Source organism: Argentina silus, assembly GCF_951799395.1.
Source record: "Argentina silus genome assembly, chromosome: 1".
Lineage (NCBI taxonomy): Eukaryota > Metazoa > Chordata > Actinopteri > Argentiniformes > Argentinidae > Argentina > Argentina silus.
The window spans coordinates 21746571-21772174 of record NC_139655.1 but is presented as its reverse complement, the minus strand read 5'-3'; the positions used below and the strand labels follow the sequence as shown (position 1 = coordinate 21772174).

At 41.9% G+C, this 25604-nt stretch overlaps 2 protein-coding genes across 2 annotated transcripts in view; both read left to right on the top strand.

The window, feature by feature from the left end:
- LOC310806672 (regulator of G-protein signaling 12-like) overlaps positions 1-15204 on the top strand; it is a gene marked incomplete at its 5' end in the record, with an annotated part of 30122 nt that extends 14918 nt beyond the window's left edge. Inside the window, 15 exons of the mRNA XM_083672862.1 lie at positions 1406-1427; positions 3079-3251; positions 3525-3617; positions 3762-3905; positions 4212-4394; positions 4589-4739; positions 5079-5176; positions 5535-5738; positions 6159-6232; positions 6453-6579; positions 7081-7177; positions 7485-7552; positions 8128-8239; positions 8453-9037; positions 14575-15204. Of these exons, the coding sequence (XP_083528988.1) occupies positions 1406-1427; positions 3079-3251; positions 3525-3617; positions 3762-3905; positions 4212-4394; positions 4589-4739; positions 5079-5176; positions 5535-5738; positions 6159-6232; positions 6453-6579; positions 7081-7177; positions 7485-7552; positions 8128-8239; positions 8453-9037; positions 14575-14882 (2439 nt within the window). The 3' untranslated portion in view covers positions 14883-15204. The remainder of the gene's footprint in view (positions 1-1405; positions 1428-3078; positions 3252-3524; positions 3618-3761; positions 3906-4211; positions 4395-4588; positions 4740-5078; positions 5177-5534; positions 5739-6158; positions 6233-6452; positions 6580-7080; positions 7178-7484; positions 7553-8127; positions 8240-8452; positions 9038-14574) is intronic.
- A 1145-nt stretch (positions 15205-16349) lies between these two features.
- On the top strand, positions 16350-25391 carry hgfac (HGF activator). Its single transcript, XM_083667744.1, has 14 exons — positions 16350-16672; positions 16851-16914; positions 17582-17675; positions 18858-18931; positions 19247-19390; positions 19691-19822; positions 20793-20903; positions 21201-21375; positions 21673-21770; positions 22959-23223; positions 23537-23676; positions 23880-24020; positions 24561-24703; positions 25107-25391. The coding sequence occupies exons 1-14, from the start codon at positions 16619-16621 to the stop codon at positions 25275-25277; spliced, it is 1806 nt and encodes a 601-aa protein (XP_083523870.1). The 5' UTR covers positions 16350-16618; the 3' UTR covers positions 25278-25391.
- Positions 25392-25604: the final 213 nt, after the last annotated feature.

Below are 25604 nucleotides of genomic sequence, written 5' to 3'. Positions count from 1 at the left end.
ACCATGGTGGCGTGGTCCCTGCCCTCAGTTAACCAAAAACACCAACCACTGACTGAGCAGGGGCTGGTACAGAATATGTCTCGTCCTTTTCCACAACTGATAGATCAACAAAGGATATTATTACAGATACAGACCACGACCCCCGAAATAGCTCATTTCTTTCAGAGCTGAAAATAGATCTACTGAGATATAAATTATTAACTATCAACATGCACTCTTTTGACATCATACACTGAAAATTATGCATAGCCATTCTTAGATATGATTTGACTGTGTAATGACTAAGCTGATGATATGTTTCTAATCCATAAAAAGCCTCATCTAGGCTTAACTGGTCTGATCTGATAATATTCCATTATATTTTTTCCCACATTTGAGAAGCTTATTGTAACACAAATTCAGAGCACAGATTAGCCCAGACGTTATCCTGGCTAGAAGTGCCTTGTCTAGACATATCTGCTAGCACATTCACACTTTGAAGTGGTAGCTCCACAGCTTGTCTCGAAACAGTCCCTCTTTTTAAATGAACCCTCCAACACACTGATTTAAAGACTGTTCTTGGACAAATCTCTAAGATGCTCCTCTCATATAAATATTTACCCTGTATTGTAGCGTTAAATCTGTATTTTATGGCATTACTAAACTGATGTTAGGATGTTGCTGTGAGCCTTTCCCTCAAGCAATGTCTTAAAATTGTGTTTGCCAAGTAAATATTTGTAGGTGATCCATAAAATGAAGCATGGGTTGTGTAGATAACATTCAGATTATAAATACAGCAAGTATGAAATGCCAGCACTTTGTGAAATTACTGAGGCTTTCTGAGGGTGCTTCTCTAAATTAACTTTCACTTAGTGACCTTTATAGCCCTATAACCCACTCATCCCCTGAATTAACATCTGAAAAGACGCCCATTACTGCTAGCTATGGCCTCTTAAGTAGGTCCCCCATGATTAGTTCTGATCTGCTCTTGACACCAGTGAAAGGCAATGTGCAGCTTCTTGGCCCTATTGTGTGACTGAGTGTTTGCACCTATGTGTGTGTCTGTTTGTGTGTTTCCAAGGTCTGTGAGTAGTAGGTGGCGTGTGTGTGTGTGTGTGTGTGTGTGGGGGGGGGGGGGGGGTATGTGTGTGGTAAGGGGTGAGCCCAGTTTTTGAGGTGTGAACAGCTGTGTGTGTGTGCGAAGGCCATGGGAGGCCACAGCCACATTAATGACCCTGCAGAAAACAGAGCCCCTCCCCTTCCAGTAGCACACACACACACACACACACACACACACACACACCAACTCAGAGAGGCTGGTGGGATGTCTGGAGAGACACTGTTGGCCCAGGCTCCAGTTCCTTGTCTCATAGCAGGAGGTCATGAGGGCAGCTTCTCACTCATGTCTCTCTTTGTTCTCTTTCAGTCCGCTGCTTCCTCAGATGGTGGTGAGTACAATCTCTTTACTTTTCCCTTTCTTAAAACATTCACTTTATCTATGATACCAAAACACTTTGTTTACTGCACCTGTATGTAATAAGCAACATCACTGATTAAATGGGCCTTAAATTGAGTTTGACAAAAGACTTGAAAACAGGACAAAAGACTTGAAAACAGGTCTGGGCAACTTGGGCCAATCATTATTTTTGTTGAGCAATAATAACTTTTGTTTGTCCTGTCTTGAATGCTGCTTATCCAGTTTTTTGTATATTTGCTTTCTATTGTGCATTTATTGAGCTTCCCACAATACATAACTGATGAAGCCAGCTCACCAAATAAGATGTAAATCTTTATTATTAGCAGAGTGGCTCAACAAAGGGTTTGTTTGGAAGTTAATGATTAGGGTAGGGTTAGGGCTAGCATGTTTGCTGTCTGTCTCCCCTTTCATTGAACTTAATAATGTTTGCTAACACAAACACAGTCAATGGTGCTGCCACTGTGGTGTTGAGAGCTGCTCTTTCAGTGAGGATGTGGTGCAGACATGCAATGCTGTTTACTTTGAAAGCCATGTCATTAACCAAGCTACACAGCCCAACTGTTTGGCAAGCACAAGATCCCAAATCCCCAAATCTAATCTGGCATCCAAACTTCTAACCAAATATCAGGTCAATGAGTTAAACTTTAGATTAAATATTTAACAGACATCTGGGCAAACGTATTGACTTAATAGAAAATTAAATATGATTCTTGTCTTTCAGATTTATGACTTTACAGTACTTGTGACACATATTGATTCACTTGGGCGAGTGGGCTAACAAAACCAATAGCTATAGTTAGATTGTATGCTGAGGCATTAATCATGACATTGTGAGACTGTCATGAACAGTCATGGCTGGGTGTCAAAGGTGTCATGTAATATTTGCAATGGCAATTTAATGGCTTTACTTCACAAATCACAAGTGAAACTACTACTACACCCATTTGTAATTTGTCCTCCGTATGTATGCTTACCAGTGAGAATCAGACATCCCAGTGCTACAGATTAAACTTGATTTAGCGTAATGCTTTGATAGGCTCTCAACAGAGACTACTAAATTCCTCGAATCCATTAGTAATAGCGAACACTTGTCTTTATTGACATTGACTAATCGAGAGTGGTAGTCTTCTGGTAACAAACCACTGTCTTCCTATTGTCTTTTTTTAATGTGCATTCTTTGGTTGGTGGGCTTGAAGCTTTAATATTGGCCATCTGCTGTCATGTTAACAAATACTGTGAGGCGTTCATGTTGAAACAATATCTGTAGATTCCACAGTTCCCATGTTTTCTTTCTTGACCCTTTCACCCCGTCTCTTTCCCCATGTCGACTCCCTTGTGTCCTCTCTTTCTTTTACCAGATCTTACCCATCTCGCAGTAGGCTCCTTGTACCAATGGAGCTCACTAGTGTGAGGTTGGGTTGCTGCACTACAATGAAAACACTACCGGTTTTCTCTAGCTGTAGAGTAGTAGTGTTCTCTCTTCCAATGTAGGATGGTGGCAGGTAGACCTCAACAGTAACGGCAGTCTGCAGTCACTGACTTTGTGCTCAACTCCTATCCTATACTCCTACCTTCTCTCTCCCCTTTAACCCATTATCTTCCCCTCTCTGTCTCTACTCTAGACTATGGTGGTGGGGTGCAGTTGCAGGGTTGCTGCAGCCAGAGCAGTTTGAACAGTAACGGCAGTCTGCCCGGTGCCGGCAGTCACAGGAGGCTGTCGGAGCGCCGTGTAGCCAGCTGGGCCGCCTGCTTTGAGCGTCTGCTCCAGGACCCAGTGGGCGTCAGGTATTTCTCGGTACGTAAAGCACTCTGGGAGTGTTATATTATTACATTTGTGAAATGGCTTCAACAAACTCTATTTATTGATCTCACTCATTCTCCATTCACTTAAATTAAACCAAGCTACTGCAGACATTCTATATTCTGTGTGATTGTCACAGATAAATGACTTCTCTCATCTGCTATATTCAATTGCTGAAATCAACATGAAATAAACAGTGTCAGAACCCTCTCTAGTCTTAATATAGGTGGTGTGAGGTGTGATGAAGCTGTGTTTTTGTCTTCACAGGAGTTTCTCAAGAAGGAATTCAGTGAGGAGAATATCTTGTTCTGGCAGGCCTGTGAATATTTCAGTCATGTTCCTGCAACTGATAAAAAACAGGTATGTTACCTGCAATCCATGCTTTAGTATCTAGTCACATTCACAACCTGGCCTGTTGTTATAACAATGCATACAGTCTCCTCCGTAACACTAGTGTGCTGTAAGTGGTTTATTGTGGGTGTTGAAAATCCTCTTCCTCTCCAGCTATCCCAGAGGGCAGGGGAGATCTATAACAGCTTCTTGTCCAGTAAGGCTACCACTCCAGTCAACATTGACAGTCAGGCCCAACTGGCTGATGATGTCCTCACCTCTCCTCGACCGGACATGTTCAAGGCACAGCAGCTGCAGGTGAGGGGAACTTCTATGTTATCTATGATGGATTATTATTTTTTAAACCCTGATAGATTTTTCCTGCATAAGTACACTTTTTTTATGTGTAATGTTTTTTTCAACCATCTGCTTTTTCTCTGGTGCTCTACCGATGCCATGCACAAACACACACTAACATACACCCACACATATACACACAGAGGCCTGTATATTTTCAGTTCTGGCATAAACATAACAGAATTTTAACCGACATTTGTCATAACACCTGTCATAACCATTTATGACTGTCTATAACACCAGACCTTCCACCCCCCCCCCCCGCAGATCTTTAACCTGATGAAGTTTGACAGCTACTCCAGGTTCCTCAAGTCCTCCCTGTACCAGGAGTGCATGCTGGCCGAGGTGGAGGGACGATCCTTACCTGACCCATATCAGATCCCCTGTAGCCCTGCCCCTTCCAAGCACAGTGCCAGTTCTGACCGCTCCACTCTCTCCACGCCAAGAAAAGTATGTCCCATATCATTTTGTATTGTGACCTACAATTCCTGGTCATGGGAACAGTTAATCTGTGTCCCGGATGTGTTGTATTGTGTTGTGTTGTGTTGTGTTGTGTTGTGTTGTGTTGTGTTGTATTGTGTGATTATTTAGTCTCAGAGGTGACTGTGGTGACTAAACTGAGCTGGGGTTGGTCTGTGATGCAGGAGGCCAGAAAGCAGAGGTCAGGGAGGTCGCTGACTGAGGAATCTAGAGACGAGCATGCAGATAAGAAAAGGGGGATCTTCTTCTCCTGGTCCCGGAACCGCAGCTTTGGGAAAGGACCTAAGAAAAAAGACATTGGCGAAATCAACCTGGGTGAGCAACTCTCTGTTAGCTTGCACGTAATTTATATGCAATACATGTTTTGGGGTTTATCTTTGACTTCACATCTAAGCTATGTGACATACATTATGTGGTGTTTGTGTCAGATAGTAGAATGCATTGTACATGCTGTAAGTAAATATTTTGTTATGAAATGTATAGTTTGTGAAGTCTTGTGTTTGTTTCGATAGTGTTTTGAGCAGCATCTGCGTAGTGTTGTTGATAAGTGTGATCATTGTGTTGATGATTGAATAATGATAGTGTGTTTAAGGTGTGTAGTTGTGGTGTGAGTTGTAGCCTCACTCTGGGTTTCTTCTCTTCTTCTCGGGGTAGATTTCTGGGGCAGTAACGGCAGGAGGGAATCACAGGGTTCCTTGTCCTCTGGTGCCAGTCTGGAGCTGACCACTTCATGCTCAGCGGGGAAGAACGAGGTAAAATTTAGCTGACCAGGTCACCATGGCAACACGGAACCAAGATATTTCTGTAGCTTACATATCTGTTTAAGCAATCATACTTTGCTTGCCATGTTCCTCCTGGTGAGAGATTTGGCTAGAGAACCATCTAAACGGTTATGGCAGGCCTTATAATGATACATACATGAAGCAAAGAGTTCATTGTGGAGTGGTACAATTAAAAGTAGAGTACATCATTATTGTCCCAATAAGCAATTGGTTTTTCAGCAAGAAAACGTAAAGGTCACATACAAATAGATACATTCATCTGTATACTGTAGGAAATGCTCATGCTTCTATTCTCTCTGAACACGTTTTCTCCTGGCTTCCTGTGCAGGGTGATAATCGCCACTCTGTGCCAGTGTGGGAGAGGGTCAGAGAGTGCTCCCCCAAGCACTGCAGTGTGACCCTGCCGGATGCCTCCTGCTCCTCTATCAGCCTGCGCCCCGGAGCCTCCATCAGAGAGGTGCTCCGAGACATCTGCCAGGGCCTGCGCATCAACATGGCCGCTGTCGACCTCTTCTTGGTGGGAGGAGAGAAGGTAAGGGAAACAGATGCTGCTATGGTTGGGCGAAATCCAAATGTTCTTATTCACAATATTACTTTAGAAAATATCAGAATATACAATAATATCAATTATTGCTGAGGTATGGTGGAGACATGCCAGCTATTTTCTGTAAGAGAACAATATCACAATATGCTCTAAATATCATAATATTCAATAATATAGAATATCGGCCCAATATTTGATGCTACTAACTCATTGTTGCTCCTTCTGTCTCAGTCAAGGAATCCAAAGGTAGAACTGTAAAAACCTTGGGAAAGAGGGAAATGATTTGTTGATTGATTTACTGATTTACTTCAGATGCAATGCTGTGTTATTGTGGTTATTAGGCTCTGTAATATGGCTTTGTGAGTAGGTTATTAGGTTTTCATGAGTTTCTTGTTCTTTTCTTTGTAGCCACTGGTGCTAGACCAAGACTGCATGACCCTCAGTGCACGGGACCTTAGACTGGAAAAACGTACTTTGTTCAGGTAACTATCCATTATTCTGATGCAATGATCCTTATACTGTATCTCCATATCTCTCTTTTCCCCCTTTTATACTGTTCCAACATGAAGCACATGAAACAACTCTTTTCTCCTCCATTCATCTCAGAGGAATATGCTGAAATTGTATGTGTTACAAATCATATTTGTGCAAGCTTTTGATACCTGAGAAAATATGTATATTTGTATTTTTGATCTATTTTAGACTGGACTTGGTACCCATTAATCGTTCTGTGGGCTTGAAGGCCAAACCCACGAAACCCGTCACTGAGGTCCTGCGCCCGGTCGTGGCAAAATACGGCCTCCACCTCAGTGATCTGGTGGCCAAAATAGTAAGTTGGTAGTATGTCCTGTGCTTGAAGCTGTATATCCAAACCCAGCTTATGTAGTGCATGACAATGTCACAGGGTGGAGTATCATTGGCTTAGAAGCAAGGAACCGCATCCTCTTCCAATGCTACTTGGTGGTTAGCTCAACCAGCCTCTGAAGATAGAGCACAAGGTCTATAATTATGAATGACGACACTCCTAAAACATGTGGGGAGGAGGCTCCTCCCGCCAGTATGTTTATTTTTGCCCTGTGGGTTTCCAAGCATTATCGAACATTACGCAGTATGCTAACAGACACATTTTAAATGGAGTGAAGGCTCATGGCATGGATTACAACTTGATTGTATTGTTAAATTAACCTCATAAACCAAGTTTCTGACATGCTAATATAATAACATAGTTTAGCATCATCATGCTGATTTGCAGAAATGTCCGCCTACTGATAGGCTAATGAGCCAAAGTGGTAGCATGCTGCTAATCTGGTAAAATCATGTATTTGAGCAGAGTGGGGAAACAGAGCCTCTCGACCTGGGTGCACCCATATCCAGCCTGGATGGCCTGCGTGTTGTGTTGGATAGAGCGGACCCAGCCTCAGGGAAAGGTAAGACCACCGCACTGCACACTGAAAACATGCTAAGACAGTGACCAGGTCAACAACCAACCCTGAAAATGGCCACTGTTCTGACCCACTGACACACTGAAGTTCCCAAGCGGCCTCAAGATTGGAAGAATGGTGCCAGTGTATTCCTCCTATGTTGACCGTGCATCTCAGCACATCTGTTTCCAGGAATTCAATTACGCTTGCAAACAATGTCCTGTTTTGTTGTCCTACTTCCACTGATAAACAGAGATATCACAGTTAAAGAGGACATGTGTGAATACTTGTGCTCCTCTCACTCTCTCCACAGAAAAGTCTAAGTTGGGCTCCTCAAAAGGCCATGCGCCAAACTTGACCAACAGGAGTCTCTCAGCATCAGTAAGGACCTTCTCCAACTTAAATGTTCTTGTTTATGTTTTAAGTTTCCACTTTCTTAACTGAAATTATACATGTGGTGTTTGTCCCTGTCCCTGTCCCTGCTTTACTGCTTCTTTGTAACAATCTCACAATAATTGCCACAGTAATCACTATTAACATTATACTTTGTATTTTGGCCAATGGCAAGTTTAAATACCCTCTACTTCTGATCTCATTGTGTTTTCTTGCTTGAGCGCTGGCTGTGGCTGACTTAACCCCTGACCCTTTTGCAGTGTAGCCAAACCTTGTAGTGGAGAACTGACCTCATCTTCTACAGATTATATTAGGGTTCTGGTTTACCAAAGTATTTGCACTGGTACAAAACGGATAACAAAAGGATTAATGAAGGTCAAGAGAGGGCCTCATCCACTTCTAAAGACAGATAGCTTGTCCCAGATGCCAATACTTATTGAATCTGGCCCTATGCATGGCATTCGTGTTAGCACATACATATTATCACCCGAAGCCCCTATAACATACACACTCCTACCCCGTACACCCCTTAACAGAGTCCATTGTTATTGTTGCGTCTGCAGGTAGATGAAAGGTCATCAGGAAAGGACTTTTCTGTGAGAGCAAGCGGACCAGATGCATCACTGCCACTGGAAAAGGGAAAACAGAAAAAGATTAATATAGACGAAGCTGAAGGTAAATCTCCTTCTTTCTAATCTGTGGTGGTTTCTGAGCTCTGCTTTGCCTCATGACTAATGTTATCTCTTTTGCAGTTCTAAAATAGCTTTTTTTCCCTGTGAAGTGCCAGGCCGTGTGCATGTTAAACATACTCATTTTCTTTCACCTGCTCATTTGTTATGTTTCGGAAAGGTCTTAGGATGTAATGTTTTCTGTTCCCTTTCTGCCTAGAATTCTTTGAGCTCCTAAGCCGGGCGCAAAGCAGCAGAGCCAACGACCAGAGAGGCCTCCTGAGCAAAGAGGACCTGGTGTTACCTGATTTCCTCCGTCTGGCCCCTCCCTCTACCTCCGCTGGCCCAGACCTGGCCTGCTCCACCCCCAACTCTCTCAAACAGGGCCAGGGGGCGAGTCGGGAGAACGGCTTGGGCGGGGCCTCCTGCTGCCCCCTCAACGCCACCCATCGCTCTGAGAGTTTGGACTCTTCCCTCAGTTCTAGTACCAATGGACACTCCGGGGCACGCCGAGCGCTGCTGCCTCCCCCTCGCCACCCCGTCCCATTTGGCTCCCACCTCTCTCCCATCCCCCGCCTCTCAGAGCCAAGGGCAGGTCAGGTGCTCAGGACGCTGGAGGAGGACACCCTGGCAGACCTGACCCTGGTGGGGGAGGGGGACATCAACAGTCCCAACAGCACCCTGCTGCCTCCCTCACCTGCGCCCCTGCTGTCCCACGAGGGAAGCCTGTCTGAGGCCAACTTCACCCCCCCACCACCCTGTGCCCACACCCAGGATAGCTGTGGGGGCGGCCAGCCCACCTCAGGTACTTCCACAGTGTGATGCGTGTGTTTGTGTGTGTGTTTTTCTGTGTGTGTGTGTGTGTGTGTGTGTGTGTGTGTGTGTGTGTGTGTGTGTGTGTGTGTGTGTGGTATGGCCGAGGGTCTGACTTGGCCTCCAATGACAACTCCTTTTATACTGACTTCAATGCACTTTATTTGCAACTGAATTCTCTCTCAGTCACCCAATAATTTTTACTTAACTATTTCTTGTGATTAGTTAATGAGCATAGCATTGTATTTGATCAATTTCAGTCATAATTGATTTGAGCTCTATTGTAAATAATGATGTGTATATACACTCACTGAACACTTTATTAGGAACACTATACTAATACTGGGTAGGGCCTCCCTTTGCTCTCAAAACAGCCTAAATTCTTTGTGGCATTGATTCCACAAGATGTTGGAAACATTCCTTTGAGATTCTGGTCCACGATGAGATGATTACATCACGCAATTCCTGCAGATTTTTCAGGTGCACTTTCAAGCTGTGAATCTCCCGTTCTACCACATCCCAAAGGTGTTCTATTGGATTCACATCCGGTGACTGGGAAGGCCACTGAAGAACACTGAACTCATTGTCATGTTCATGAAACCAATTTGAGACCACTTTTGCTTTGTGACATGGTACATTATCATGCTGGAAGTAGCCATTAGAAGATGGGTAAATTGTGGCCATGAAGGGATGCACATGGTCAGCAACAATGCTCAAATAGGCTGTGGCATTCAAGCGATGATTGATTGGTATTAACAGGCCCAAAGTATGCCAAGAAAACATTCTCCACACCATTACACCACCTCCAACATGAGAATATGTACAGGTGTTCCTAATAAAGTGTTCAGTGAGTGTATGTATTATTTTAAATGAATTACATTTACTTTTCCATTCTCACACCACTAGGTTTGAACAACATAAATCAGAAAGTTGACAGTCAACCGTAGGAAGTTTTATCATGTTGTTCCATTAAATAAGGATGCAGATTTGACCCAGGTGAATAGGACCACTCAATAAACCTATACATTCATACTGCCTACATAATGCCTCAATGATCAAAAACGGTCATAACAGTTGTCATAACGATCCATGACAAATTGATAGATTATTTTCTAACCACAACTATATTTGATTGTAGCGTGCAACATTCCAGTGTGAAATAGATCAACTGAAAGGAATTGGCATGAACGACAGGCAGCTTTCATGTCCATGAGAGTTCTATATTGGCATTATGAGTGTATGATTGGGGTAACACCCAGCACAAGTAAAACATGACTTACTAAAGAGCAATGAAATTGTTATTTGTCAAGATATCATGATTGTTCTACCTGCCTGTACTTTAAATTCTTGCTGTATTCCTTTCTATCCCACCCTCTAATATAATGCAATTCAACAATGCTGGTAGCGAGTTATTTTATTCTTGGCTCATCCTACATTGAATATAGACTTGTGAGAAAGGCAATTACAACTTTTTTATATAATGTTGATAATTGTATAGTTGTGTTAAAAAAAAGAGAAAATGATAGCCTTTGAAATGGTGTCATTGTTGAATTGCATGTCATTCTCTATCTGGATCATTCACTCCCTTTGTAGATGCCTGTTGTAGATAACCATGTCAATTAATTATGTATCTGTGTTTGATTAGATCTAATAAATGTTAGAACTGAAATCACACCGTCTGTCTTTTTAAACGTTTGTGAAATTCCTTTACCGCCCCATGCCTTTTCCCCCACTCTTCTTAATTTGACTTCTCTCTCTCATTTGTCTTGCACCTTCTACTCCTTAACTTTCTGTATGTTGTTCTCGCACAGTACTTCATGGTGTGGCTGCCTTAAAATGTTGTCTGCTGTAGGCTCTGTGTGTTGATGTGTAGTTCTGATCAGAGGGTACTTTTGTCAGTTTTTATGTAGCTCTGATTGTTGTCTGTGTTCGCATACTGTTTATTGTGTGTGTGTGTGTGTGTGTGTGTGTGTGTGTGTGTGTGTGTGTGTGTGTGCGTGTGTGTGTGCGTGAATATTATTGTTGTGTCTGCTTTAGTCTGCAATGACTGTCTTGTCTGTCTTGTGTTTGAGTTTTGTTTTTCTGCTTTCTGTGTATTGTCATGCTGATCTGTATATGCATTGCAGATGGGTTTTCCCCTCCATTCTTGCTTTGAGTCAAACAGTATGACTACAGTAGGCATTCATCAAAACCACCAACATTACACACTGCATCCTCTGGACCACCATTAGGGTACCATGACGCAATTGTTGTCACAAAATTAGCCGCTTTAGCCATGTGATTCCACCACAGTTTTGTGTCTCACGAGTGTTCAAAACCTCTATTAGACTGATAACAATATGCTTTGAATTTCAATTTAAAATGATGCCTTATCCAGCTGTTTGAAGCCCTGTGTGTGTAGCTAAAAAGGAGTCAATTTTACATAGACTCCCATGCAACTCTTTAGTCATACACTGATGCAATGGGAAGATCTCTACAAAGTACATAGGTTCATCACAGGAGGATAAAACATGTACAACCCTGACTTTTTTCAATAGGTATCTGTAGTTATATATGTACACAAAATGATGTGAGAGTCTTATAATTGCAAGGTATCTGCTCCTCTTTTCTTGTTGCTAAGCACATCAGCCTGATCCCTCCACATTTGGAACCATGGTAACGGTCCACCTTGCATGACAGAGATAGAAGCTGTTTCTATTGTGGGTGGGTGGGTGGGGGATGCAATGGTAATGTATCAACAATTCATACTTGTGTTTCTGCACTGTCCTATGCTTTGAAGAATATACCACATATGTTTTGATCACATCTGAGACACGTCTTTGGAGAAGAATCATTTTTGTTTGAGTAAACCCAAATAATGAAGCTTTGCATTGTATTGTTCAGTTAGTACATCAAGCAGTTGAGTTCAGTATGTAATTGTTATTCTCTCCCACTCTGATCAAACTATTTGTACCTCAAGCAGTAGGCTACTATGTCTATAAGTAGCAACAATTATGAAAACATTTCTTAAAGGGTTATATCTGGGTTCTCTCTCTTCTCTCTTCACGGCCTAGTTCACCCTCTTGGCTCTCTTACCAAAAAAGGTGCATTTCATGGACCAACAATTGGCAGCCTATGACCATACTTTGCTCAGACTATGAGGTCCTCATACAGGTTCTGGCCATTTAGCGAGGGAGGTGGTAAGCTATTCAGACCAAGTGCTTTGTTCCTCATGAGGAAATCATTGACATTATTAACCAATTCATGGTATATAATAATCCTTCTCTCATGCTTGCCTATGGTATAGCTATTAGCTGCTGTCAAGACTTGTGATAGGCAAAGACTATTGCCCTCTACTGGTGAGCCTTTGCAGGCTAGAGTCTCTTTTAAAGGCAAACATAATAGAGAAACTGAAAGTTCACAAACCAAAGGGATAAACAAAAAGCAGCTCTATATTCCTAGAGGAATTGTAGGGAGTTCCATAGCTTCAACCTGGACTCTCGCCTATGATATTGTACAAATAGAAAACACATTTACTATGTTCACTTCACCTAATATATATTTTTTCTAGATTCTAAAATAACACCCAAAGGCTACACCTCATGTGCGTTGTTAGACATTAACTTTTTACTTTTGTAAGATAGCTCATCTCATAATTTTGTGTGTATTTTTCCATTTCATGCTCAATGATCTGGTCAATGATGGAACCGTGGTAATTATTGACCACTAGAGGGCGATATTATATAGCCAAAGTGTACTTCCACTCTCATACAATGCCTGTGGCTATAATGTCTCTAAAGGTGGTCTACCCTGATTTAGGCCTAGTTTAGTGAGTGAGCACCTGAGGCACCAAGTGGTTCAAATCTCCCTGGGCCTCATTTCACTGTCTTTACAATCTATTTGGCTGACAACCCTTGAAAGCTGGCCATTGCCAATCCTGAATAAGTCCTACCATTCATCTGGCAGCCAGACGGCCTTCAGGCAGATTTCATCCAGCCTTGGTGAATGAACTGTGCTGCTGGCTATGTTCCAATCTAGCCCTGGGGGAGAGACAGACTGTTGGAGCTAATGGTGCCTTGGCCAATTGATAGACAAGATGCACGACAGGCAGTGTGCCCAATTTAACAATTATTACAGTTACATTTATTACAATTGTATTCAGATGCACACACTTCAACTATATATTGACGTACAGTACTTTTTCAAGTACTGTATCCCAAAATGTAAACTTCTGTGTGTTCATCTCAGCTGTGGGAACTCAGAGACTGTTTATACTGTAGCAATGCTCTGAATCACTGAATCACAGCTGTAGGAGTTCAGAGGGTGTATGTGTTGATTGCACTGTTTGAGTCACTCAGACCTGTGTTTAAAAGCTTGGGGCACAGAGTGCAGAGGAGTTATCACTCATTGGAACTGTAATGTCATGATCTCAGCGGCCTGAGACCAGGGAACTACCTGTGTGTGAGTCAACACACTCTACAGCCCTCCTAATTGTGATGTCTCATTATTTTAGTCTGGCTAAAATGCTATAAAGAGATTTTTGCTGTGCTCAGATATTGACTGTCCCCATTTGCTTAGCACCCGTTAAGCTTAAAAAAACAGCACCAATATTTTCCACAATCACGCTAATCATACAGTGACAGCTCGTAAACGACTCAATATAATATGATATCTATATAACATAGCTTTAAACTGACCTCAATCTGATTCTAAGAATGTCACTTTAATACAGAATTCAACTTCATGATGTATCATATCTATTTCACCTTGTTCAGTGTGTGGGCAAGCTTCACTTACACTCACCTACACTCAACAAGTCTAAACAACAGAGCACACAATAAAGAATAATGATTGGGGTGTAACCAATAAGGGGGGCTGATATAGGTTTGTTCTTTTCAAGTCATGCACACAAGCTGAAAGGTGTGCATAGACTTTTGATGGTTGACATGGTTTCATGTTGTTAGATCATCCGCATGTGATGAAATTATGAACATTAACTATCGAGCTAAATCTGGTGCAGTTACATGGTTATACATTTGTACATGGTCCCTGACGAAAAAAATAATACAATAAACAATGTACCAAAGAGACCTTGAGCATGAGCCCATCATGCAAAATATTCAGTCACCGCACATCAGGGATCAAAGGTACATTATGAAAACATTTCTTAAAGGGTTATATCTGGGTTCTCTCTCTTCTCTCTTCACGGCCTAGTTCACCCTCTTGGCTCTCTTACCAAAAAAGGTGCATTTCATGGACCAACAATTGGCAGCCTATGACCATACTTTGCTCAGACTATGAGGTCCTCATACAGGTTCTGGCCATTTAGCGAGGGAGGTGGTAAGCTATTCAGACCAAGTGCTTTGTTCCTCATGAGGAAATCATTGACATTATTAACCAATTCATGGTATTTTTAACACTTGGTGTTTTGGTTCCAATATTCCAACAGCAGGGCACTTTAAGATTTTGAACACTAGTGAATGGCAGTGTCTGAACCTAACGCCACCCCCCCTAATTCTTGACTCTTGTGTCTCTCTCTTCCATACCCAGAGAGAAGAAAAAGAGGACTCACTCCTGATAGCTCTCAGAAGAGGGCGCCATCTCTTAGAGCCCTACCCTCCCAGACTGCCCAGGATGTCATGGACGTGGATGGAGTCTGTCTGGTAGAAGGGGAGGAGGGCAAGAAGGGGGAGACCCGGGGAGAAGACAGTGAGCTCAGCCTCAGTTTCCAGGGGTACGCTGCTGAGCTACGGCAGTGCCAGAGCAAGATGAGGGATTCCCAAATACCCCTCAATGCCCGCAACCAACCAGAGGGCAAAGACTCCAAGACTGACATATACAAGGCCACGATTGTCTGAGCAACTCTCACCAGTACTTTCTAAGCTCATGGTGATGTCTGTTAACAACCAGACAAACAATTAACTTTAATTGGCATTTGTTATGGTGAAAGATATTGAATAATGGTACATAATTCACATGATTGTTTTCTGGTTTATGTTTAGAAGGTATATATTTGTGATACATGAATGAATTTCTGTAATTGTTGAACAATAAGATAATAAACTCATGTTTAGGAATTTATCAGGAGATTCCTTTGCTTTCACTCCCATACTGTACATGCCCAGTAGTCTCCTCAAAATACATTTCATGGACACTTAGATAGGGCAGGGGGCGATAGAATTGGTCAGAATTGGATCAAATGCACACATTGTTAGAATATGCATTGTTAGAAAACTCTTAGCATTGTCACTTTCTGATGTGTTTTACTGCATTATTCTGTCATAGTCATATGTTCTACTGTTTCATGGTGAACAAAATATGATTGCTATTCTTGTTTGTGGTCTGACATTCAATTTGCTTGTTCAAATTTCAACCAATAAATATTAATGTATGTATAATTCCATTGAATTGATTGATTGTATAATTCCTCTTTGTCCTTAGAACATGGGTTGGTCATTTTGATGTACGATGTTGGTGAATGGCTTCATCAATAGTTGTATCGAAATTAAGACTGAGATTCAATCCACTGAAGATAGCAGCTTTCTGCGCTGTGGTTTCAAAAGGCCATTTATTTTGCACTGCACTTTGTCCTGGGTGGAGGCAGTTGACAACTGAAGTAGGAACTGGTAACCCTATCCTGTGAACCATTCAGCACTGATGGCAAAACTTTGTCATCCTGCACATGTGACTCAACTGCCAATATTCTATATCAAGAGTCAACTCCCTCTACATGCTGCTGTGCAAATCAAACACATCTCTACAATCACAGTGCAGAATCCTGCCCTAAATCTGAGAACATGAAAATGATACCAACTCAACCAGCCCCAAATGTAGACCTAAACCCACTGTAACATCTAGGCCTACACCTTTCACATTCCAGATGTCATCTGTGTCTGTTTGGTCAGCTTAATTTGTTTGCCAAGTTGGGCAGTATCGTCAATAATTAACGGTATTCCTTATCATAACTGAACAATTTCTTCTCTGAGCCACACAATATTAACCCTTTGTATAACTCTAGGCTTATTCTACAAATTAGAAAGTGTCTGCCTTGCCTTGTGATTGAGAATTGGTTCCCTTTGTATAGCCGAAGCATCTGCAGGGATGTCAATTATTGCAACCGGTGAAAATTAGAGGTTAGGTTAATGGATGCGCGTATTCTTGCCACAGCACGCTGCACTTGGAATGTGTACAACTCTGAATCAAGGCGCACGGGTGACCAAGCTTGGAGAGGAGGGATCCCGCACCATCACCCGCCCCTCCAAAAAGTTACTTTCCATTGCATCAAAGACCAGTTCTTTCAAGAACTTGCATGTTTAATCGTGGGCGTCAGATACTGTTCCGGAGGAAATAAATTGTAATACAATGTGTTGCGTAGGGTTATAGCTATAACGAAATAGTCTGTCTAATGACGCAATTGTTTTACTCGATACAGTTTGAGGTTGAGAAGGACAGGATCGCTCTTGCAGGATTTCCCACGTTCTCTATGACCAAAAGCAGGCAGAGCACTCTGGAATTGACAGATATAACGTGACAACAATCCTCTGATTCAGAAACATTTTCACATGATATCAGATATCAAACAGACAAAAATTCTATGATGGCAATAATTTTGTTACTTTTTCTACCTTGTGTTCTAAGTGCACGTACGGTAAGTAACATTTTAAAGAACTTTAATACAAAATGAATATGAATATATTGCAGTTCTTGGAGCGCAGAAAGTTAACCAGAGAAGCACTTTTTGCATAATAACTTTGCCAGGTACTGTATATGAACATGCTAAGGACATAGTGGAGTATGCAAACATTTGTTTCAATTCTTCATGGCAGCGAATGGTATTCCCAGGGCACGAAACACTGAGTATGAGGGATGCGATCAAGGAAAGTCATAAAGGTAAGTTTAGGCAACATTCCCACACTTACTGAAAATATGCGTAGGTCCCAAATAGGCTACATTTGATAACTTTCTAATAACTCATATAAAGATGTTGTCAATTAAGAATAAACACAATTTTATAATGACAACCCTTTAAGCAAAGATTTCCCGAGACAATAATTCAGATACTATGATAATCTCAACCTTTTATGTTGATGCAGAGTTGAAACAAATTTACTACTGGACAGTGCTGCTTGTGTTCACAATGGCCCATATCCACATTCATAACAGAGCAACGATTAGGCTAGGGAGGAATAGAGTTTACAGATCTGTGCTCCCCTACCAGAGGGCCTCTGCAGCGATATAGCGTGATTAGGTCCAGGTTGGAGCCGAAGACAAACTCAAAAGACTCATTGTCTCTGAGATGCTCTAACAGAAAGGCATGTGAAGAACACCTGTATTCTAATCTATTCACACAAAAGCCTGTGTGTCTTATAACTATTTTATTTCTGAACTGGAAATGTTCTCTTCCTTGACCATGTTTAGCTAATCTGTAGCTACACTTTTGAAATACTGTGTAATAATTTCAGTTTCCAGAGGAAGAGGAATTTATCTGATTGGATGCATAGACTATAGTATCCTCACTTGTGCTCATATCTGTCTAATTATGGTACTCTTCATCTAGTTGTTACTGTAGATGGAAAAGAATGTAAATTCCCATTTCGTCAGGGTGGAATTATTCATCATCGCTGCATCACCATCAGTTCCTCAAGACCTTGGTGAGTCCAGTGTTATCCACTTTGGTTGTTCATTATTCACTTTAACATCCAGTGTTTTCGTTACACAAACAAATACTTCAACCACATGCACACACAGCACAACATTTCCACACACTTCCATTATTCAAAGAGACATGTCACTCTTGTAGACACGAAGGACTGGTGACACACAGACACACAGACACACACACACAAACACACACACACACACACACACACACACACACACACACACACACACACACACACACACACACACACACACACACACACACACAAACATGTAATGACTAAAACGTAATTACAGATCTTACCGTGTTATGAGGTACCAGTATGCAATCTTACACCAGCTAATCACTGGGTGAGCTAATTGGCTATCCTAAATTGACATATTTACAACACTAACACTTTACAACACTATCAGGTGTGATAACCTTGAGTTTAGTTAATGGGCTCTATAAGCAGCTGTTTCATACCTCAGTTAAAGCATATTTTTTTATTTCAAATTGTGACACAGTAATTGCAACTCTTGTTTTGTGAAAACAACAAGACCGCAAAGATTTGTCAAGACTTCAAAGCTTTTAGACAGGGAGTGCTAAAGATGAAGTCATCATCTCTGAGACTGAGTTGTAGAGTAAATACACTTGAACGCAGGCTATGACAGGAGTGGTCGGTGTTTGCAAGTATGAACAACGCAGACGTAATTCAATATGGCTCTTGCCAACAGTCAGTGACAGTGCTGGCTCATCTTTAAGTGTTGTGAGGGCGTGTGTGTGTCCGCTTATGTCCTCAGCTGAGGATCACAACTTGGTACTCACCACATCCCCAGGATGAGTTGCACAATCAAGGTTTTTTTAAACCCAAGTGATTGGTCTGGTGTTGTATTGGGCAAGGATTGAGTAAATAGGTGTGGGAGTTTTATAAATCTGTTCCTCTATATCAAAGATATGATGTTTCTTTTCAAAACTATCAAAGTGCAGTACTATAAGGGCCTTTTCCTCAGAAAATATTATGATATCAGTTTAAAACCCACATATTACTTAAGGGTTCATTTGAGTATGTTAGTTTGTGTCAAGGTGGTGATAGCATTCAATGAACTGTCAATTTTCTATCTCACTCCTTGATCTGAGTGTGTATCTTTTGAAATTGTTGCGTGTGCATGTTTCTATTTCCACACCATAGGTGTTCTCTCACGCACAACTTTGATAGGGATCTCCTTTGGGGTTACTGCACACCCCAGACTACTCAACCCAATGGTAAGAGGGAATTCCTACTAAAACGGTGAAAGTGTCTTCCAATATACAATCTTGATTAAAACTTTATGGTCTAAATATTGTCTCTGTGTATGAGAGGGACGTTTCCTCCTATTTAATGGCCTGAGTAAGAATGGCATAGGCTTTTCTAATCCCCCATTCCATCTCAGTTCTTTTTCTTCCTTTTTTCAAACTATGACTCTTATAGTTTTGAAGCGTAACACACCAAATGTTATCCATGCTCCGACTTTATTGAAGTAATATGCTTTTGTCTAGTATGTTTTTCTCTATAACAGTATCTGTTTTCTTGTGTTTCAGTATACATTCACTTGTCACGGAGACTCACAGACAAGTGTCAGGTGAACCCATGTCAGAATGACGGCATTTGTACGCTGGTCCCTCACAGACACTCATTTGAGTGTTCCTGTCCGGAGAGCTTTACTGGGAGGCTATGTGATCAGAGTGGGTAACACTCTAGTAAGGTTTTATACTACATGGGCTTTTGCTTAGCTATGAAGGTACAAGGTCATTAGAGTGAACAAAGGTGTGACAAAGTGTAGAGGTGGATATGAAACAGAAAACACCTCAAAGCTTTGGAGAAGCCCTTGGAGAAGTAGAGGTGCATTAACCCTTATATTTCTCTCTACAGTGTCAAACACCACCCACAAAAGATGCCCTTAAGGCCTCATTGACCAGTTCTCTTCCTCCTCTGCTCACGTTTCACAGACCTGAATTTAATCTCTCTCTTGTCTTCTTTGTCAGGGAAGTGCTATGAAACCATACACCTGCGATATTATGACATCGGAGAATCCTGGGGAAGAATTCACCGCCGTAACGTGGAGCAGTGCACATGTGTGGCTGGGGAAATCTCCTGTGAGAGAGTCCGCTATACGGGTAAGAGACATGCTTTGATCCATTGTTGCTTTATTCTCTCTGTGACTTGTTTTTTTCTCCTGTAGTCTTTTGTTGGAAATGAGAGTGGAACCTTAGACTTGATGAGGTGTTTTGGCAAGGGATCGTTATAATGGGCCAAATGGCCCCTAAGACATTAAGAGTATAAGGGCTTCGCTAGATATGTCTTTCTCAAATGGTCCCATTGCGACATTCCTTCCACCTCTCAGATTATCATGTCTCTTCTAAACCCTCTGCTACCATTCTCCTATTGAGGCCTCTGGGGACATGTGAATGAAACTACAGGACTCAAGCCAGTTCAGATTGCCTCAAGTTCATCAAGATTCAAAGGCAGGGTTGGCTTTCTCTTTGATTCCCCTCTCCTTGGTTACAAGGGTAACCCTGCCATGGTTGAAAAGACAGATTATATGACTCACGATGACTCAGGAATGGTGTGTGGGACACACCCTTAAGGGCCTGAAGGTACTTTCATCTCAATGGAGGGCTTTTTATGGGTGTTTAACAAATTCGCCCAAAGAAAAGAGAAAGGCACCTTGGTGCTCCATGGACCGAAACTGTCTCTTGTCATGGTATTAAGTCTCTTGCAAACAAATTTGTTTTACCATGGCAAAATGTATTGCTCCTCTAGTTGTTCATATGACCTGGAATGTTCTGCCTCCCATTTCTTCAGTTTATTATGTATATGTGTACCCCAGAAGGCCACTCTGAGAACTATGATTCAAATATGACACCTGTATCAATGTCCTTGTTGGTGTCCACATCATCACAACCCTGAGCTTGGAGGAAATGTTGACAAACTAATGCTTAAAGAAGGCTGTGGGTAGACAATACAACACCTAAGCACTGATGCAACACCAGTTATCATTAGCTTATGGTGATGAAGTCAGGATGGGTAAGGGAGGGATAAGTGGAAATATAGTTAACCAACTGTGGTGTGCCTGACTCTCCCCAGTGTGCCGTATGAACCCCTGTGAAAATGAAGGAACGTGCAGGCTGATCATAGCCACTGGAGAAGAGGTGTGTACCTGCAGGCCTGGCTACAGTGGACCCTACTGTAGCATCGGTGAGTACTAACGCTACATACACTACTAACACAGTAATAGTCAATTTATAATAGTATTTTAGCTAGTATGGTACAGTACAGCATAGCATGTCTGGTTCGAGCCATTAGCCAGATACAATATACTGGACTTGGAAGTAGGTTTACAATGTATATACAGTGCGTGGCTACATGTTTATGTAGTTCTAGAAAACATGTACACACGCACAAGCAAACTTGTACACAAGCACAAGCAAATATGTACACACACATTCTAGTGTACAAAGTGGTCTCTTTCCTTGTGTGTCTCTCATTGCTCAGATCCTGAGGCAGACTGTTATAATAAGAGGGGCAAAGACTACCATGGCATAGTGAACACCACGGTCTCTGGTGCCCACTGTCTGCCATGGAACTCTGACCTGCTGCATGACGAGCTCCACCTGGGCACAGTGGACCGTGCCCATTTCAGGGGCCTGGGGGAACACTCCTTCTGCAGGTGTGTGTGTGTATTAAGTATTATCTTTGTATTGTAAGATTTATCTGGTTATATGACAACCCAAAACAGAGCTAGCCTCCAGTCTTTAGTGGTAGAATCCTGCAGAGTTGATCAAGTTTTGACTAAGACAAACCTTCACACCACACCAACCCTCTCACTCACCCTGGCCCAGTTCCATTTCAATCCCTAGGCAGTAAAATTGAACCGGGCCTTTGTCACCTATCTACCTGGCAGGCACATTATAGTAGTGAACAATGTATTGAGTAACACCAGAATGTCCAATGTGTGTCTGTGTAGAAACCCAGATGGGGATAAGAAGCCGTGGTGCTACACCCTCAATGATGGTGCCATCTCCTGGGAAAACTGTGACATTCCGCCATGTGTGATGCATTTGTGTGAGTAAGGGTACTGGGAAATTGCTGTTGTAAACTTTTGATTTCACCCTTTGGTGTTTCAACCTGAATGGGTGGATTGTGTGAACATGCTCCCATGGGTCGCTATGTTTGAGATTTTCAAAAATCCATCCTTTTCATTGAATGGAATACATTTTCATGACCACTAGACTCATCAGGTCTTCTGAGAATAACTTTGTTAGATGATTTAATTTAGGATTGACTGATTGTCGACACAGCTTACTTTAGAAAATTGAGTTTAGTTGAATGTATCCAATGAACCGGTTGCAAATTATAGAGCTGGCACACTCTCAGAATTGGCAAGGGCTTTTATCCTTTATCAAGAACTATTAAAGGAGAATCAAGGAGTATTCATTTATCTTCAATTTGGGTTTTCCAGAAACATTTACTATGTTATTATGAGTCATAAAGATCCGACAGCTGCTTATAACTCACCAGTAGCCCGTAGTAGTTTGTTCTCTACATTCACAGACAAATGACATAACCCATAACAATTTATGAAATTTAAAACACTCTCAAAACTTAACTAAGACTTTAATAAAATTGTAATTACATGTAAGTATTCATGCTAAAGAATGTGAGTACGTTATCCTTACCGGTGTCACACAGAAAGGATAACATGACACACAGGTACAGAACTCAACTTTGGTGCCAGAAAGAACATGAGGATGGTGTGTTAGAAGTTATGAGTCACTCAGAATCAACATTTTATATCAAGTGTTGCCAAATGCTTATGTAGTGAGTCGACACCAATTAGCACTGTTGAAGATGCCGGCGTGCACAGAGAGCGCATTCTTTGACCAACTGCTTCATAATGAAATATTAATTTATTTAATATCTACAAAATAGCTTGATTTGTCTCTTTTTCAGGGGAAAATGAACCACTGGTTAAGTCCAAAATGATGAGAAGAGGTATACTTCATAGTATAGTTATCTTTAAAACATGGGTGTAGAGTTTCTACATTTGGGGGAGCCCAGTTTCTCCATTTGGGTTTCTCCATTTGGGGGAGCTTGCTGGCTAGTAGTAGTTGAGTAGCTAGCTTAGCAACATTGTAGTATTGTATTGTATGATTGCACATTAGCAATAGAATGGGCTCTTAATTTAATAGGATGTAGCTAAACTAAATGCATGCCTCTCTAAAGTCTGCTCCACCTTATGTCCTCCCACAGCTTCCTCTCGGAGAGTGGTGTCCCTTGACATCCTCCCTGGTATCAACCTAACCAAACACACCAAGCCAGCCAAGAAGCATATGTGTGGGAAGAGGCATAAGAAGAGGATATCGATAGCCAGAGGCCGTATCATGGGTGGCAACTCCGTCCTACCTGGTACTCATCCCTGGATGGCAGCCATCTACATTGGAAATGAAGACTTCTGTGCAGGCACCCTGGTCTCGTCCTGCTGGGTGGTGTCTGCTGCCCACTGCTTTTTCCGCAAGTAGGCTACTTTCTATGGCCACCATATTACTTTGACACTTGGATGGTGTTGTATGCAACAATGAGTGAGTTCTACCATGCTGTCATGAGAACCAATGTACAGTTCTGCTCAAAGGTTGGAGTTCGCCCACTCAGTACACATGATTTACACTCTTGAATTTCACCTTTGCAGAGGTTGATTTCCCTGCTAGACAGATTCACGGGTACTACCCTGTAGGTCCTTAGGTTTCCAGTCTAGGCCTTTAAATATATAGTGAGATCTAAGTATAGATGTGAGGTTCCCACAAAGCACTAGTGAATGTGTCTTTCCACAGCCCCCTGAAGAGTCAGATTCGTGTGGTTCTGGGTCAGCAGAGTTTCAACGTTACAGGTCTCAACAGCAAAACATTTGGTGTGGAGAAGTACATCTTGCCAGAACGCTTCTCAGTGTTCAACCCAACTCTCCATGACATTGGTAATTATTAATTATGTCCATATTCACATTTATGGCCTACTACATGCACATACTATACATTCGTTTACCCCCCTCCCCCCCAATTTCACAGATGAGCATCTATGTTCCTTCTTTATTAACTCACACTTCTATCTCTCAATCCACAGTAACCCTAACCCTAACCCTTTTTCTGTGTTATCATAACAATGCTTTTTCTCGTACAGTTCTGGTCAAACTGAAGAAAGAAAATGGCCGCTGTGTCAGAAGAAGTCAATTCATTCAACCAATCTGCCTCCCTGACAAAACCATGACCTTCCCTGACAACTACTGTTGCCAGATCACCGGCTGGGGTCATATGAATGAGAGTAAGTGCTGTGTCAAAATACAGTCCTCTTTTATATTGTATGCCCTTTTAGCACTCACTTGAGGGGTATATACTGGCTTATTTTTTATGAAACTTACCAGCACCATGCGTTACCCTCATCAGGCTACAATGGTAATAATACGAGCAATCGTCCAACCGTGAACAAAGGCTCCAAAAACTCAGAAATACGTCATTTTGAAATGTATAGTGATTCAGGTCTTCCAATGTTGTATATAAGAAATTGCAGCAATCCAAACTTTTTCCATAATCTTATATTCCATTTTGTGGGACTCCAGTGATACTTCCTCCTCACTTCTCTACTTATCGCTTGAGACCCACAAAATGGAATATAACATTATGGAAAAAGTTTGGATTGGCACAATTTCTGATGTACAACTTGAAGTTTAAAAAAGGATGCATTTCAGTGTCTTTGGAGCCTTACTCTCATTGTTTTGCGGGATGGATAACGCTTTTTATGTCTGACCCACTAGTTCAGGTGTTATACTAGTCAATACTGAACTGTGAGTCCTTTGTCTTACAGAGGCGGATAAATACTCAAACCTACAGGAGGCTGGGGTGAGGCTTGTTCCACATGAGAGCTGCACTCAGCCTGAAGTATATGGCAATCATGTGACCTCCAACATGATCTGTGCTGGTACTAACCCTTGTGTAGATGCCTGCCAGGTGAGAGTGCATAGAAATGACCTCTGCCTCAGTTCAGAAAATGCACATTTAAGGCTGCTTTCCTGTATTTGGTAAAAAGGGTTTGCAATAATACATCAGTTTATAGGGAAACTTGAGAGCACCTGGCCCATTCCAGTTTTAGCAGCAGAATAGAACCACACATAACATGCAGGATGTTAAGAATTTCAGCTGCTTTCTCTTTAATGAAGGTTATGATTAACTTCCCACCATGTTTATGTGTTGCGTTGCAATGACACAAATATTGAGTGTAGGTGTACAATTTTTGTTTGTAACATAAGGTTTAAAGGGGGTGACTCATTGTGTGTGTATGTGTGTGTATGTATGCATGTGTGTGTGTGTTTGTGTGTGTATACGGTGTGTATGTGTATGTGTGTTCCCCCAGGGTGACTCCGGAGGTCCCCTGGCCTGTGTGAAGGATGACGTCAGCTTCCTGTATGGAGTCATCAGTTGGGGAGAAGGCTGTGGCAGGACTGGGAAGCCTGGAGTCTACACCAAAGTGGTCAACTACGTGAACTGGATCAATGAAATTATCACGCGCAAGCCCAAGTCTTAATGAATGGACACAAGCTTTACCATAATGGACGAGCCTGTGGTTTTTTTGCCTGTACAGTATCATACTATGGAACAAAACCTTATGTTACCAAACAACTGTGAAATAAATATTATTTTGTGACATAATAAACCATGACTTGATATTGCTGTCACCGTGTCTTGAAAATTAGGCCTACTGTACATGATGGAGAGCTCTGTAAAAGATGTTGCATGCCTGGAAAAGAAAAGTCCCTAAGTAGAATGTACATTGCAGCTGTATTTGAAAATGCCCCCTTTAACGAAATCATAGGTCACATTTTTAAATAATAATATTAGTTCTACTTCTCCC

Bases quoted from the DNA above. Each gene is read 5' to 3' on its own strand.
- hgfac (XM_083667744.1), top strand. From the start codon at position 16,619: ATGATGGCAATAATTTTGTTACTTTTTCTACCTTGTGTTCTAAGTGCA. The intron at 23,677-23,879 runs GTAATTATTAAT...TTTCTCGTACAG, and splicing joins CCCAACTCTCCATGACATTG to TTCTGGTCAAACTGAAGAAA. The intron at 24,021-24,560 runs GTAAGTGCTGTG...TTTGTCTTACAG, and splicing joins CTGGGGTCATATGAATGAGA to AGGCGGATAAATACTCAAAC.